The following is a 17,500-nucleotide window of genomic DNA, read 5'->3' as shown; positions in this document are numbered from 1 at the left end:
ACAATAGAAATTAACGTGGAATCCATAAATCAGGATTAGAGAAGCAAAATCTAACAAGCTTTCTTCCTTTCATTATTCCTCTTCCTTTCTAGAGATTTTCTGAGAGACATTTCAAGTTTTCCTAACGTTAAAAGACACTGTCTAGACTTTTAACATTCCTTGGATAAATATTGGTTTCCTGAGCAATATAACCAAAAATCAGTCAAATTTAGTGAAGAAGTTCTTTATGCTGGCCATGCTTATGGCCAATTAACAGTATTAGCATTAAGAGCTGATGCTGCTAACAGGCACAGTTATTGCCCGTATTAAATTTAATAAGCTATTTTTTTGAGAGCAACATTTCCAATGCCAGCTGCAAAGGCTAGAGAAATAAAGCCTCCAAGGATAAGGAAGTCTTATTTAGGAATAAAGGATCAGAGATTGAGGTTTTTGTAATGCAAAGCTACACCACGCACAAGGGCAATCTCCAAAGCACACTAAGTAGCAGCTGGTGTGTCTGCAGAGAGAGTGCAAATCGCAAGACTGCTTGGCAAACTGCACCATGCCTTACTGAACATGTTTCCCACAGGCAAGATAAGGGAAAAAGAAACAAGAAGGCAGATGACCTAAAGTCAAAATCAGAGTTTTTGGCTGAGGCAAATAAACCAGAGGTCATCTGCAGGTGATCTTAATTTAAAATCAATGAAGACATCCAATAAGTGGGGCATAAATTCTGCCCCCCTCTACCATATATTAATTAGAAACTTTCCCTGATAGTAATTCCATTGATTTCAGTGGAAATTTTCAAACAGCAAGGTAACAATGAAGGAGCATGAATCTAGATTACAATTTTGGTCAACTATTTATCATTTTTGTTATACATGTACAGAGTGCTTCACACAGTGGAGTCCTTAGGTACTACTATAGGACAAATCTTATCTCAAACACACAATACCTAACAAAATTATGCCTCAAACAAAAATCTCTTGTACATGCCTCAAGTTTAAAAAAATAGTTACATATTTCTAAATTTAGTGCTCACTACTTTTCCCAGACATTTTCACAATTGTTTTATCTCCTAAAATACTGCTGCATTGCTGGTCCATAAATGAAGTGAATGACATTTATGTTGCAGTTAGCTTAGGTATGATTTGTCATTTATTTGTGACACTTCTATTTGGCTAGACCAGTTTTCATTTTGAAACAAGTGGCCAAAGCCTGCCTTAACTTACAGTCTGTTCGACAATAATTGGAATCTTATGTTCTTATTAGCTATTGAATGTGGGAATTTGGGGTACAGCCTCTGAATCAGAACTCCCTAGACCTTAACTGCTGAAGGCTGCAAGTGGTAGAGGAACAGAGGAAAAAGAAAAACCCTGTACACTCTTCCTTTCAGCATCCACTCTCTGCCCCTGTGTGACATAGAATACTGGCCAAAATAGACCAATGGTCTGACCCAGTAAGTGGCAGTTCTTATTTTCAGGGAGGGACAGGGCCAGGAGATCTAACTGGAAAAGTCAACATCTCTGCTTAGCAACACTGCAGAGGAATGACTAGAAAGATGTCAATCATGCCAGGTTAGCTTTAAAGGAAAGTCATTAGTGCACGCCTGCAGTCTGTCATGGAACCACAAAGTAAACAAGGAATACTCTCTGTAGGTCTTCTACCAAAACATTAATACATATTACTAGTTCCAGACCATTTCCACAACACAACACATAAAGGTGACATGCATATGTTTTCTTGTGCAGATTTCATGCTGGCCAGACTACTGATCTGATGCCATTGAAGAGGCAAAACTTGGATGGGACAGTGTGGCAGGAACACGGTCCCTGTCATGGCCATGCTCCCGTGGGACCAGCCATGCCAGCGAAGAACTCACTTGTCTGGATCTGGACATGTGGCGTGGGTCTGGAGCACAGGAAGCCACTTCTGCCAGCAATCCTGGGAGTGCAAGGACACATGCTCCAGGGAGCCAGCCCTGATTGGCCCACAACAGGGAGCGGGCAATTTAAAAGGAAGATGCTGAAAGAACTCAGTGTTCGGTGTCCATAGAGCAGAAAAAGAACAGAAGAACCAGCAAGGAAGGAAGACCCTGGAGGAGAAGCACTTCATGCCAGACCTTTGGGAGCTGCAGGGACCAGGACCAGTCTGAGCTAGGATTGACCCCCCCCCCCCCAACCAAAAGCTAAGTAAATATGGATAGTGGGTCAGCCCCACAGGAGCCCCAAGTTGAGATCACAAGGGGAAGAACACCCTTAAGGAATGGTTGGTAAACTAGCCAAGGGAAGGAAGGAGAGAGAGAGAAAGTAGGTCAGCCTCCTGGGAAGAGTGGGGAATGAGGGGAAAACTGAGGCAGACAGATTAAAGAAAAGGGTTCTAACATGTCCTGCTGGTAAGAAGAACCAAGCAAGAACCTGAAGTCTAGGGCAGAGCATATCTAAGAACAGGGAGAAGAAATCTGAGGGATTCATTCATAATGTTTGGTTGGGAAAGTAAAAGAGGGGATCAAGGGCCACAGCTACGAGGTCCCCCCTTTAATTTGGTTCATCCATACCAGAGAATACTGAGGGGAAGAAAAAAGTGAAAAATACTTCTCAGAAGATTTAATTCAGAGTTCAGAAAAGCTGAACCCTGTTCTCATAAAGGGGACTAGTGAAGTAGTCTGGGGCAGAAGACCTCCAAAGGGAAAGAAGGGTGAATGAGTTCCCTGGGATGCTTTTGGTTGATTTGATAAGAATGCTTATAGCTGCCAGGCAGAGCAGAGCAGAGCAGAACAGAGCAGAGAAGAAGAATGCTTATGGCTGAACAGGCAGAGAAGGAGAACCAGACATTGCGAGTCAAAAACTGGAGAGCGAGAAGCGAAGAATAGTCTCCAGTCACCATCCATGAAAAATAGTGACTATCAGCACAAGAGGAAAGGAGCAAGGTGTAGGGGAGGTGAAGCCCTGCAGAAGAACCACTACAGGTCAAGCTGACTGTCCGGTCAAAAACATCTGTAGCAGAAAGCCCCCTTTTCCTCCTGCCTGCATTTGCTCTCCCCTCTTTGGATATGTTTCTCTTCTTCTACCTTTTCTTCCTTCCTCTTCCTTTCAGTACAAGATAAAGAAGTGTGTTTTAAAGTTTGCATGTGTGTATTTTGTATCTCCCCTTGTATTTTGGTATTTTTATCTATTTGTGTGCCATGGCACTACTCTTGTAGCTTATATTTTATATTCCTCACCTTTTAACTAAATGTGTTTAGTTTCGGAAGTTATACATTGTAACAATGTTAACAAGGGCAGGAATCAAACTGTCACTTCCCTGCATCAGGCGGGCCCCTGAAAGAGCAAGCGAATCAGTGATTGAATGCATAACACAGTAGCAGGCAGCCATTAACACCTAGGAAAGCTGCAGATCAGCCAATGGAAGAAATCAATAGGAGACAACGTAGAAACCGGGAATTCTCTAAACTTCACTGTTCAAGGGCTAGAAGCCCTGGTCTGAGTTAATCAACACCGGGGACCAACTTTTGGGCTGAATATCTCCAGATGAACTGCTCCCAGAGCCCTATTCAAAGTTCATCAACGGACTCCCAAACCTGCACGTACATGTGGATGACCCCTGAGGCTGACAGATGCCATCCAGTAGCCACCGAGGGGGAAGTCCCACGATGGTCAATGACCCCTAGATTGGGCAAACCTGAAAACTGGGGAGTCACCAAAGTCAGCCAAGGACAGATAAAAAGCAGTGACAAGTGACCCTCAGTGGCGCCCTCTTGATCTCCAACTTGACCAGCACCCGACCTGTCCAGCCAGAAGGACCAGCCGGCGACTCCCTTCTGGAGGAAAACACCACGCTGAAAGAAGCCTCAACTGGCCATCGACAGCAGACTCCAGCACCTGTGGGATAGGTATACCTGACTCTTGTAGCTCCCTACTGTGTGTGTGCATGTGTGTGCACGCACGCGGACCAGCCCCAAGGTTTATGATTTGACTTCATTAGTGTTTCAATCCACCTAATAAACTAGAATTTTAAGGATCCCGAGTTGGCTATTTGTAGCCAACACATCCATCCCATCCCTACAGATGAAGGTCAGTATAACTCAACATGATTCCGAAGCACAAACAGACAGCCCCACAGGCAGCACAGATTACTCTCTATTTATAATACTACTAACATTAATATGAAGGGGGAGTGGCATAACAAAGTGGGCAAGCGGGGCACAAGCCCCATAAATGGACTCAGAGGGGGTGTCACAATGCTGCCAGGCAGGATATTGTCAGCTACTAGAAGTTGTGGGGTGTGGACAGTAGAGTGTGGTCTGCCAGCCACAGAATCCAGGGTCCCTGGATCCCAACAGACATTGCTATCAGTGTCAAGGGAGGATGAGTGAGGGCCATCCTGCCTGGAAGGAGTTTCTGTGGTCCAGATCCAGCTGGGGGCCAGGGGTGAGCTTAAGACTTCTGCCATAACCAATGACTTTTACACTTTTTGAACCAAAAGACCACTGAAATCCCCCCAAATTTCCCATTGTGCGGTAAGATGCAAGATAAGGGAGGGCTCCATAACTAAAACTGGTAAGAGGTTGAAAGGTGAACTTTTTTACTACAGGTACTAAATTGCCTGCTATCAAGATAGTATCTTCATTTTATTTGGTCAGTATTGTGTCAATTTCATGTCAACTAAAATGCCTACCTTGTTCTCTAAGGTGATCATGCATGCATATTAAACTAGCAGTAATTGGGTTTGTTAAATGACATATTTTTGTTTCAAGTTAAATATCAATGTATAAGATGCTACATGCTCGAAGTAACTTCCACCTACAAGAGCTGAAATACCTCATAGTTACTGAGGCTGCTTGCAGACATTAAAAAGAAAAAAAAAAGGCTTTACCAAAAGATGTAGTGTTAAATCAACCTGGTTCTGTACAGATCGGGTGCTTCAGTGGGGCTTTCTGGCACTTTTAGCTAAAGCTGATTCAATCAGCTATTAGAAAACTCCTACTAAAATGTCCAATCTATACAGACACTAGGCAAGCTGGGTCCAACTAACGTGCTGCCTCTTTTGGGCATGTGCTGAGCTCAGCATGGGAGCATGTCGAGTTTAAAGCACTACTTTATTTTCCTTTTTTTTTGTTTTAAACATCTACAAGCAGTCTGAATATTTACTGTGTTAACAGAAATACAAAGACTTTGAAACCTACATTAATCAAGGTTGAAAAGCCATTGTTAATTTCATGCATGCATGAAAGGGGGAATGGGCCATATAATAATATGGTCACTAGTGGAATATCACTGGCCTTTTGGTCCAAAAAGTGTAAAAACCATTGGCTATGGCAGGGGTGTCAAACTTACCCCTGGCCCCCAGCTGGATCTGGACCACAGAAACTCATGGTCACCTTGGAGAACAAGGTGGGGGTTTTAGTTGATATAAAATTGTTTCAGGAGCTGTCCAGCAAAAAACCCTGAAACTAAGCTTATTCTTCCAGTTCCTAAGAACCTGAAAACAATTGAATGGCACAAACAGTGATGAGAAAGTTAATTGCAGCATATGATGCTATCATTATTAATTACTTATTGCCTCTTAAAATGGTGATTTAAAAATGGAATCCATTATAGTGGATAATGAAGAGCAAAGTATGGCCCAGCTAGTATGCAGTCTGTGGTAACTATCTACTTTTAAGTCCTGAGTCACAATATACCAATTGTACAGGTCCCAGAATGCAATGCTCCACATCAGTCTGATCATTTTATTTAAATCGGATGTTCTCTTCAGCATTTAAGCAAGTTATCAACTGAACACTTCGTTAAGGCTAAGTTTAGGCACCAAAGTACTGATGTAATCAGCCCCTGCCTGCTTCAAAACTACTTTAAAGCATTATTGAAGGGTTTCCATGGATACTAAAGGCAGGAGAGCTAGGTTATTATTTATTTTCTTCTGTTCTTGTTTTGTTTTATATATCTGTTTGTGAACATGTCATCTTATATTTATAGGAAAGCCTAACAAAATTAAAAAAAATGGCAATAATTTCTACATAAATACCAATTACTAATTTTAGAAGTAAGCTTATAAATACTGTGTCTGAGGCCAACACTGTATTGTTCCATACGTGTGATAGGACTGTAAGTAAATTACTTCACTGTACAAAATCTTAATTTTCAACATTGTGTCAGTTTAAGAAAAACTCTCAATTTACTGATCTAAATATACCTGGCAATGTATCCAAAAAGACTCAACAAGAAACCTGTATCAAAAATTATGACAGCACAAAAAATATATTTTTTAATAGAGTTCTAATGCATTTAACAAACTGTTCAGAGTAATTTACCTCTTTCCCCTCTTCAGTTTCTTGATTTAAGCCCAAGGGAAGTAGAGTCAGGGCAGAAGATAGCCATTACACCACTGATTACAAGACCTTGCTTTAAAGGTTAAGGTACACAAACCCACCCTCACAGCACTGACAGAATCCAGATCCAAACAAATCCTTAGTACTAAAGATCTTGCAGGCCCTACAGCAAGCTAACCTGCATTCTATTGACACAAAACATGCTGCAGCATTAGACCCAAACCCAATCAAACCAAACCAATAAATAAATAAACAAAAGCCAATCATATGCCAGGGGAAACAAGCTGCAGAGCTGTGCAAAGGGAAACAGTCGAGCAATGACTGGGCATTGCAGTTCAGACCTTTGAGCATCAGCATAAGCCAACTGTTTGCCTGGCTCTAGCCAATGCTATTAGTCTAGTTGTAATCCACAGAACATTGACATTACAAGAAACACACCTGGAACTGAAATAAGACTTGGCAGAATTAACCATCAAACCAAACACTCTTTTGGTTTCAAAGGAACAACATAACCCAGCAATACACTGGTAGTTGTCAGGGGAAATGCCTTGTTAAAACTTTGGCAGACAGGGTTCTTTGGGTAAATGTGATATCTTTTATTAGACCAACTAAATAGTTGTTAAAATTGTGTTTAACTGAATGAATATACTCCTTGTGCTAGAAGCTGCTATATTAGGTTGTCAAAAATACGACCCATGGGCTGAACCTGGCCTGTGGAGCCATTTGATCTAGCCAGTGGGTCTCTGGACTGATCCCATATGCTGGGTAGGGCAGGTGCCAGCCCTAGGTTGGTCGGGGTGTGTGTGCTGCATGTGGCACCTGTACCACACTGGTTCTGTGCTCTACACCTGGCACTGTTATGGATCAACCCGTGTCAGAGCCAGCATGCAGGGATGGTAGGACAGCACATGCTAGCCCCAGCATTACATGAAGCACAGAGAGATGGCTGGATGCAGTGTCCCACTGGACCAGCTTGAGGCCCAATCTGAACCAGCCCTGGAACCAGCACACAGGGCAATCTGACAGAGCACCACATGCATCCCATGTCCTGGAGTGACCCTCTGTGCTGCGTGCAGCACCAAGTCCAGCCCATGCACCATGTGCACAGCAATGACCAGAGCAAAGCACAGCAAGCATGTTCTGCATGCAGCATACGGGCCGGACCTGGCATCATGGGTGCTGTACGCAACACACAGTCAATCCAGCCTGCAGATTGGCCCAGCAATCCTCATCTATCTTGCAGAGTTGGCTGAATTTGATACCAGTGTGCTAGATGGTCCATTCCAGGAGGGACTTGAACACTTGACATTTGGTGCAAGGCAAACAAGTGACAGACATTTTTAATGTTACCCAGGAAAATATCCCCAATTTCTAGGTTCACATCATCCATTTAAAAATTGCAGCCATTTCATGCTATTAATAAGTACATATGTTAGCTGTTCCTGAAGGATTAAGTAAACTTCAGTTCCTCTCTAGATGTGTGGTAGTTAACTACAAGTTTACATAAACTGCCTAAAATTCCCCCTTACTTATTTGCTCAGACCACAGGTTAGGGTTCCTCTTTTCTGTGGAAATTGTTAAAGAGATCACAGGCTCATTATGCAGATGCAGAATATCCAACTGTATGCTTGTAAATGTCTGTGATATCAGCTGTTACAGGAGCAAACAACAATGCAGCTGGATTTCAGCAAGTAAATGATGTGTCTGAAAAGTATTTGCAATTTAAATCTAAATATATCCTAGTATTTGAAATTCAGCCATTCAATTTACAACAGCATCAACATAATTCAGTGTAAATCTGTTCCTGATTATACTGATTATGTACTAGGTCTAGAATAACAATCCCTTTTTATAGAACTAAACATTTTAAAATGTCTAAAAACTAGCAGCAATATTAAACATGTAATATTTTCTTGAATGAATTCTTTAAAACCAAAACAGAATGCATTCTTTCTAGATTCAACTGATGCTTTGTAATGATATAAATCCATGAAATTTTTTAACAAGTTGAATACAATTAACCAACTTACTTCATGTTTCTTAATCCATTCTCCCCATAAGATTTCCATAAAACTTCAAGTAAATGAAAACTTTGGCTACAACTAACCCTATAATAACTAACTGCATAAAATGCATTTGACTTGGCAAATATGTTTTATTTTTCTGTTTCCAGTAAACTGGATGCTAACATGAGTTATTTTAAATCATAGTGGTATTTCTAAGTGATACATAATGAAATTTTGCATAATCTAGTAAATCAAACTCATTGACCACTGCGAGGAACTTACAAGGCGAATGAGAGGTCTGTGAAATTACCAAACATCTCTCTGTTTGGCCTCTCTGGACAGAATAATATCAGAACAGCTCGGTTAATTCAAACTCCAACAGAAAGAAAATAATTTTCCACTATCCACTGTATTTCCACTATCACAAAAATAACTAAGTGAAAAGGCAAGTTTTTTAAAGCTACTTAAGCTGAATTTTTAAAGCTGGTTAATATCACTTGGGTGAATTTTCCTGCATGGAGGATAATTTCATGGTTAATTTTTCAGCAGCTTTTACTTCAAACATAATTACCTGCTACCTTCAGAGCTCAAGTAGCACAGCAAGTGAATGGCCCACAGGAAAGGTCCAGCAAATGTTGCAAATGTTGTAAGGAAAATTGCTGGTATTTCCACATAGTTGTCTAGCCCCACAAAACCAGCTGAAACATCCACTGTAGTGATGCTATTTGAATTTCCCTGTAAATATAAAGTAATATTATTTTGATATTTGCCAGGAAAAATAGAAAAGTATAGGTTAATTAACATAACATTTAAATGGTCTCATCTTTTGAGCCACTTTACAACATCAGTGTTTGTTGCTTATGAATTTAAAGCAGCTTACAAACAAGAGGTTCTACTTCAGCATACAAACAAGGAACACCAAAATAAAAAGGTGGCTTTCTATTTACTAGTCCTATTTTGTTTTCATCAAAAACATCTGCTTCTTGTTTAATAAATTATATCATGAAAACATCTAAATGAGCAACAAAGTGAAATGCATTTGGAGAGTTTCAGTCTTGGCCCTGAAAAAATGCCACACTTTCACTATAAATAATTCAAAAAGAAAGTTCTATAATTAACTCTCAGGACTGGAGCGATACAGAGAGATTTAATCATTCCCTGCCCCCAGAGAAGAGGGTGTTACTAGTTTAAGGGTTCTAGTGAAGGGCTAAACAATATTATACAAGTTAGCACACCTAACCGGATTATCACATATCCTTTGTTAAGTTACTTACCAAGTCTTACATTTCCCCCTCACTGAACTTGGATAAAAAATAAAATTAGCAGGGCAGTAATTCTGTGAACAGTTATGTCTACGTGGAATAAAAGTTTAAAAAGCAAAACTCCACAGCAATCATCCACAGATCAGGAGCACTTCTACAAACTTTGACCTCATAGGGTTAACAGACCTGGTGGAATGACATGCATGATTGGGCAGTGCATATTAATGGCTATAGGCTCTAGAGGAAGGATTGCATTGGGAAGAAGTGAGGAGGGGTGGCCCTCTATGTGAAAGAGTGGTACCCCTCCTTGCAGGTCATATTTGACAGCAGAGAGAGGTCCCTTGAGACCTTCTGGGTCAAGATACAAGGGGGCTTGGGAGAGGGAGACCTGATGGTGGAAGTCTACTACAGGCCTCCCTCCCAAGAAGAGGAGTATGATCAGGCATTTCTCCAGGGAACTGGCTGATGCAGTCAACACTAAAGACCTGATTGTCATGGATGACTTCAACTACACTGATATCTGTTGGAGGGGACCATTTGGCCAGCTCCAGCAGGTCAGCCAATTTCTTGGCAACTACTGATGACCTGTTTCTGTCACAGGTTGTTGAAGGACTGACTAGGGGGGAAGCCACTCTGGATTTAGTGCTTGCCAAAGGGGAGGACATGGTAGGGAAGCTGAGGATTGGTGGTACCCTGGGTGACAGTGACCGTGATCTGATTAGGTTCACCGTCCACCAGAAGGCTAGGATTTCAACCAGTAGAACAGCGATCCTCAATTTAAGAATGGCAGACAATAGCGAACTCGGGAGTCTAGTCAGAAAGGCCCTCTGAGACCACCAACTGGAGGATTTGGGGTTTCAGGAGCAACGGTGCCGCCTCAAGGGAGCAATCCTTTCTACTCAAAAATAAGTCATTCCCATGAGACCAAAAAGCAGGAAAGGAGCCAAGAGACTCACTTCTCAACAGAGATATTAGAGAACTTTTGAAAAGGAAAAAGGACACATATAGGCAATGGAAAAAAGGATCACCCTCCAGAGAAGAGTTCACTCATATAACCAGGGTCTGCAGGTATGAGATACAGAAAGCCAAAGCAGGCATGGAGATCAAGCTAGCATCTGAAATTAAGAACAACAAAAAGTCCTTCTACAGGTAAATAGGGAGCAAGAAAAAAAATTGAGCTCCACTGTGGGACCTCTACTGAATACAGAGGGGCAGTCCACAGTAGAACCCCACAAAAAGGCAGAGCTCCTAAATGGTTACTTCACATCAGGACTCCAGAAAGCTAAAAGGAGCTGTGCACCCCTCCAGAGGCCCAGGGAATATGTGGAAGTCAACAGACAACATGAAATCAGCTGCAACCAGGTGAGGGTCCTCTTGGAACAACTGGATGTTTTCAAGTCCGCTGGGCCACATCACCTACATACAAGAGTCCTAAAAGAACTGGCTTAACTCACAGCAGGGCCTCAGGTAAAGTTATCTGAAAAATCGTGGAACTCAGGAGTGGCCCTGGATGACTGGAAGGGGGCCAACATAATACCAATCTTTAAGAAAGGGAGGAGGGATGACCCTGCAAACTACAGACCAGTCAGTGTGACTTCAGTCCTAGGAAAAACTTTTGAAAAAATTGTTAAGGAAGCCATCAATCACAAGTTTGTAACTGACAGGGTATTAAGAAATAACCAGCACGGCTGTATGGAGGGTAGATCATGCCTAACAAACCTGGTGTCCTTTTATGACCAGGTAACTAACCAGCTGGGCAAGGGGCATGAGGTAGACATCATTTACCTTGACTTCAGTAAGGCCTTTGCCTCTGTCTCCCATGAAATTCTGTCCATTAAACTGGAGGGTACTGACCTGGACCAGCCTATGGTGAGGTGGGCAGATAACTGGCTCAGAGGCCAGCCCCAGAGAGTTGTTATCAATGGAAAGGCCTCTTCCTGGGGGGCTGTCTCCTGTGGTGTCCCACAGGGATCGGTGCTCGGACCCATGTTTTTTAACATATTTATTGATGACTTCGACGAAGGGGTGGAATGCTGTATGATTAAGTTTGCCAACAATACCAAGCTGTGGGGACACACCAGAGGATAGGGCAAGGATCCAAGATGACCTAGACAGGCTGGTTCTATGGGATGATCAGAATCAGATGAGGTCCAACAGGGAAAAGTGCTGGGTCCTTCATCTGGATAGGAAGAACCTTCACCATAACTATAGGATAGGCGGCAGCCCATTGGCTGGCACAGCATCTGAACAGGACCTGGGGGTCACAGTTAGCCAGAAGATGAATATGAGCCAACAGTGCGATGAAGCTGCCAGCAGCATGAATAGAACTCTGGCATACATCAGCCGATGTATTGCCAACAGATCCAGAGAGGTGCTTCTCCATCTCTACTCAAAGCTGGTGAGGCCGCAACTGAAGTACTGTGACCAGTTTTGGACACCGCACTTCAAGAAGGATGCGGATAAGCTCGTGAGCAGAGAAGGGCCACCCATATGATCACGGGCCTGCAGGACAGGCCATATGAGGAGAGACTCCAGGAACTAGGCTTGTTCAGCTGGAGTAAGAGGAGGCTGAGAGGTAACTTAATAGCCACCTACAAGAATGTCAGGGGGGAGCACCAAGATCTGGGGGAGCAACTCTTCAGGAAGGTACCCCTTGGGAGCACAAGGACCAATGGACACAAACTAACAGAGGGAATATTTAGACTGGACATAAGGAAGAACTTCTTCTCTGTAAGGGTAACTAGAACCTGGAACACACTCCCAGCAGAGGTGATGTAGTCACCATCCTTGGAGGTATTCAAGAAGAGTGGATAAGCACCTCGTTGAGCTAGTTTTAGCTCATTAACCTCCTGCCTATGGCAGGGGACTGGACTTGATGATCTTCCAGGTTCCTTCCGGTCCATTGATTTTATGAAGCTTCAGCCATTTGACTTACAGATTGACAAGTACAGGATGCAAGGAACACAGAAACCATCCAGGCCTGTCTGGTCAGACCTGCATATTTTACTTGGGTTCAGGGATCAATGAACGTTCTGAAGTTTCACTTTTTCAACAACCACCTGGGATTCTAATCAGAACTGGACTAGATAATTAATTCAGGACTTATTAAATTGAATGTGCAAAAGTTTTTATTAAATAACACACTTAAACTCATTAAATCAGGGCAAAAATTTGGAATAAAGTAGTAAGACATGTGCCTTAGGGTCCAGTGCTGCTTGCTGCAACAGGCAGAGAAACAGAACACTTCAGCAGACTAGCACAAACACTTACAGGAATTCTCTAATTCCTAATGAGGTTAGTGCTCCACTCAGTTAGCTACGTACCTCTATTGATTCTGCTGTTCACTACTAGGGGAAAAGAGTCTAGAACAAACAACCAACACATCTAAAGGATTACCACTGGAATTGCAACTGTTATCTGCGATCAAGAAGTTTTGGTGAAGGCTGGATCATTACTGCACATCAGAGTACCAGTCTTTTGTAGGAGAGTAAAAGATATCTGCAGGCTGCACCTTCATGACCCCAATTTTTTAAATAAGGCCTCAATTTCATAAAATACTTTAATGATTGGGACCACTCTGCTTTCCTGCCCATTAGAGAGTAGTTTCTTAGACCACCATGAAGTTATTGTAAGAAGATTTCATCTGATTGGTTTTGGACCATTTCTCCAGTCTATCCAGGTCATTTTGAATCCCAACTCTGCCTTCTAGTACTTGCAACTCCAACCAACTTGGTGTCACTCAATCCCCTCCCCCAAATCATCATTAATAAAGATGTTAAACAATACTGAAACCAGGACAGACCCCTGGGGAACCCTACTTGATACTTTCTCCCAACTAGGCATTGAAACATTGATGACTACTCATTGAGCATTATGATCCAACCAGTTATGTATCTATCTTATAGCACTTTCATCTAGTCTGTATTTCCTTAGCTTACTAATGAGAAAGTTGCCTGCTGTAAGCTAAAGTTAAGCTATATCACATCCACAACTCTCTCTCCCCATCTACAAAACCTGTCACTTCATCATAGAAGGAAATCAATTTGGACAGGCATGACTTGTTCTTGGTGAATCCACACTGGCTATGTCTGATCACCCTGTTCTCTAGGTGCTTCAGAACAGATTTCTCGAAGACATGCTCCATGATCTTTCCAGATACTGAAGGCGGGAAGACCAGTCTGTAATCTCCCAGATCCTGCTTTGTTTCTTTCTGAAAGATGGGCAATATTTGCCAGGCCCTCATTTGACCACCACAAGTTCTCAAATAAGATAAACAATGGTTCTGAAGTTACTTCAGCTGATTTTGCCAGAAGTGGAGACTTTTAAAAGACATTTAAAATTAAGTTGTCATGGACTGTGAACAACAAGCTTTACCATAAAGATGGTGGCATTTAATTTTTAAGGTACTCTATAATTAATGGAGACCACAATAACATTTGCATTTACTGTCACTATATGCTCTGAATTAAGAAGCAATGATTAAATGCAGGGGACATTTCCAAGGAATGAATGATCACCTGGGAGATGCAGATGGCCTGTGTCTGAGGAAAATATCATTGATCAGTCCAAAATGTTGAAAAATTCATCAAGAGGCTCCCAAAACTGTTGATATGCAATAACATCCTGACATAAATAAGGCACTGACATAATAGCATTAAGCTTCATGCCTCTTCGTTAAGATCATAATCTTTTATATTTTGTCTTCTTCATTTTCTAATGAACCAGAACAATTAAACTTGAAAAAGCAATGCAAAACTAAAAAGCCAACCAGTTTTCTCCATCTTCACTTAAGTAACACCCCTCAATTTCCTGCTGATCCCTGCGCTGGCAAATTAATCCTTCTCCAAAATTTTAGCCTGGTTGTTACATATAAAATATTTTTTCTAACAAATCCTCAGAGGGAACCATGGCTAACAATTCTCAAATCTAATTTGTCCTTCATGCATTACAGGAAGAGAGGTTCAATCCCCATGTGATTTGACTCCTCTCTTACTTGTGCTGCCAAATTTACTTATCAAAGATACCTTTACTAACCTGTTACTAACCTAGAGCTTGTACATTTCCTATCTGATAAGCTAGGGCAGATCCTTACCAGAAATTTCTTTTCATCAGCCTCTTATAAACAGATATCCTGGTTTTCTTTGACAACAAATTCCCAATTTTGGATTTAAAAAAGTAACCCAAAAGGATGAAGATTCCACCACCTATCTAGGTAACCCATTCCAGTGTTTCATCACCAGCCCAGTGAGAAAGTTTTTCCTAATATCCAACCTAAACTTCCCTTGTTGCAACATGAGACCATTGCTCCTTGTTTTGTCATCTGCCACCACTGAAAACAGCCTAGTTCCATCCTCTTTCAAACCCCCTTCAGGTAGTTGAAGCATGCTATTAAGTCCCCTCTCCATCTCCTCTTCTCTAGACTAAATAAACCCAGTTCCCTCAGTCTTTCCTAATAAGTCATGTGCCCCAGTCCCCTCACCATTTCTGCTGCCTTCTGCTGGACTCTCTCCAATTTGTCCACATCCTTTCTATAATGTGGGGCCCAAAACTGAACACAGTACTCCAGATGTGGCTTCACCAATGCTAAATAGAACAGAAAAATCACTTCCCTTGATCTACTGGCAACACACCTACCAATGCAGCCCAGTATGCTGTCAGCCTTCTTGGCAACAAGGGCACACTGTGGGCTCATATTCAGCTTCCTGTTGAATACCAGCTGCCAACTAGACATCGAGCCATTGATTACTACTCTCTGAGGCTGAAGCTCCAGCCAGTTTTCTATCCACCTTATAGTCCATTCATCCATCCCGAGCTTCCTTAGCTTGCCTGGGAGAATGTTGTGGGAGACCGTATCAAAAGCCTTCTTAAAAAACAAGGTACACCACATCCACCAGTGTCCCCATATCCACAGAGCCAGTCATCTCATCATAGAAGGCATTCAGGTTGGTCAGGCATGACTTGCCCCTGGTGAACCCATGCCGACTGTTCCTAATCACCTTCTTCTCCTCAAAGTGCTTAGAAATGGATTCCTTGAGGATCTGCTCCATGATTTTTTTCCAAGGACTGAGATAAGGCTGACTGATCTGTAGTTTCCTAGATCCCCCTTCTTCCCTTTCTTAAACATGGGCATTATGTTTGTCTTTTTCCAATCAGCCACGACCTCTCCTGATCACCATGGGTTTTCAAAGATGATGGCCAATGGCTCTGCAACCACATCAGCCAAATCTCTCAGCACCCTCGGGTACATCCCATCCAGCCCCAAGGACTTGTACATGGCCAGCTTTTCCAAGTAGTCCCTAACCTGTTCTTTCATCACTGAGGACTGCTTACCTCCTCCCCAAACTATGCTGCCCAGTGCAGTAGTCTGGGAATTGACCTTACCTATGAAGACTGAGGCAAAAAAGGCATTGAGCACCTCAGGCTTTTCTGCATCCAGTTGCAAGGTTGCTTCTCCTATTCAATAAGGGCCCCACATGTTCCCTGATCCTCCTTTATCTACTGACATACATGTAGAAACCCTTCTTGCTACTCATCACAGCCCTTACTAGTTACAACTCTAATTGAGCTTTGGCCTTCCTCATTTCAGCCCTGCCTGCGAAAGCAATGCTCTTATATCTTCCCTTGTTATTTGTCCAAGTTTCCACTTCTTATAAGCTTCCTTTTTCTGATTTAGTTTATTGAAGTGTTACCTGCTAAGTCAAGCTGGTCTTCTGCACACTGGGATGGTTTGTTCCCGCACTCTGAGTAAGACATCTTTGAAGTACAGCCAGGTCTCCTGGACTCCTCTCCACCTCAGCCTGGCTTCCCAGGGGATCCTGCCCATGAGTCCCCTGAGTAAGTAGAAGTTTTCATAGATTTCATAGACATTAGGGCTGGAAGGGACCTCGGAAGACCATCGAGTCCAGCCCCCTGCCCAAAGGGCAGGAAGTCAGCTGGGTTCATAGGATCCCAGCAAGATAAGCATCCAGTTTGCTCTTGAAGGTGTTCAATGTAGGCGCTTGAACCACCTCCGGTGGCAGGCTGTTCCAGACCTTGGGGGCTCGGACAGTAAAGAAATTCTTCCTGATGTCCAGCCTGAAATGGTCTTGTAGTAGTTTATGACCATTCGACCTAGTTTTCATCCCTTGGGGCGCTCTGGTGAACAAATGTTCCCCCAGATACTGGTGGTCACCCCTGATAAACTTATAGGTGGCCATCAGATCACCCCTGAGCCTGCGCTTTTCCAGGCTAAAGAGCCCCAGGGCTCTCAGCCTGTCATCGTAGGGTCTGCTTCCCTGACCTCTGATCATGCGCGTGGCTCTTCTCTGGACTCTCTCAAGCTTCTCCACATCCTTTTTGAATTGTGGAGCCCAAAACTGGACGCAGTACTCCAGCTGCAGCCTCACTAAGGCCGTGTACAAGGGGAGAATGACGTCCCGGGATTTGCTTGAGAAGCATCTATGGATGCAAGCCAGCGTTTTGGTCGCTTTACTAGCCGCAGCATCGCACTGCAGGCTCATGTTCATCTTGTGGTCAATGATGACACCCAAGTCTCTTTCTTCCATAGTGCTAGCCAACATAGCACTGCCGAGCCTATAAGGATGATGCGGGTTTTTCTTCCCAAGGTGGAGAACCTCGCATTTATCGGCATTGATCACCATCAGATTCTCGTCCGCCCACTAGCTGAGCCTGTCCAGGTCAGCCTGGATCACCCGCCTGTCTTCTGGTGTGGATGCTTTTCCCCAAAATTTGGTGTCATCAGCGAACTTGGCCAGTCCACTTCTGACTCCAGTGTCCACATCATTAATGAAGATGTTGAACAGTATGGGTCCAAGGACAGAGCCTTGGGGGACCCCACTGGTCACAGGACACCAATTACTACCCTCTGGGTCCGACCCCGGAGCCAATTTTCCAGCCAGTGGATCATGGAAGACCCAAGGCGACAA

The 17,500-nt window shown here is 42.9% G+C and overlaps 1 protein-coding gene across 7 annotated transcripts in view; it reads right to left on the bottom strand.

Annotated features, from left to right (window-relative positions):
* The window catches only part of PIGG (phosphatidylinositol glycan anchor biosynthesis class G), a 292,922-nt gene that overhangs the window by 141,523 nt on the left and 133,899 nt on the right, over positions 1–17,500 (bottom strand). For 6 of the 7 annotated variants that reach the window (XR_009460921.1, XM_059724553.1, XM_059724554.1 and 3 more), the window contains one exon: positions 8,885–9,048. Coding sequence is in view for 6 of the 7 variants with exons in the window: in XM_059724553.1 (XP_059580536.1) it covers positions 8,885–9,048 (164 nt within the window). In the remaining variant the exon portion in view is untranslated. Of the gene's footprint in view, positions 1–8,884; positions 9,049–17,500 lie in introns of those variants that run through there. The other variant, XM_019490733.2, reaches the window with a different exon arrangement.

The sequence above is a fragment of the Alligator mississippiensis genome, chromosome 3 (genome assembly GCF_030867095.1).
Source record: "Alligator mississippiensis isolate rAllMis1 chromosome 3, rAllMis1, whole genome shotgun sequence".
In the NCBI taxonomy this organism is placed as follows: Eukaryota; Metazoa; Chordata; order Crocodylia; family Alligatoridae; genus Alligator; species Alligator mississippiensis.
The sequence above is the reverse complement of the archived record's forward strand: the minus strand, read 5'-3'. Positions and strand labels throughout refer to the sequence as shown.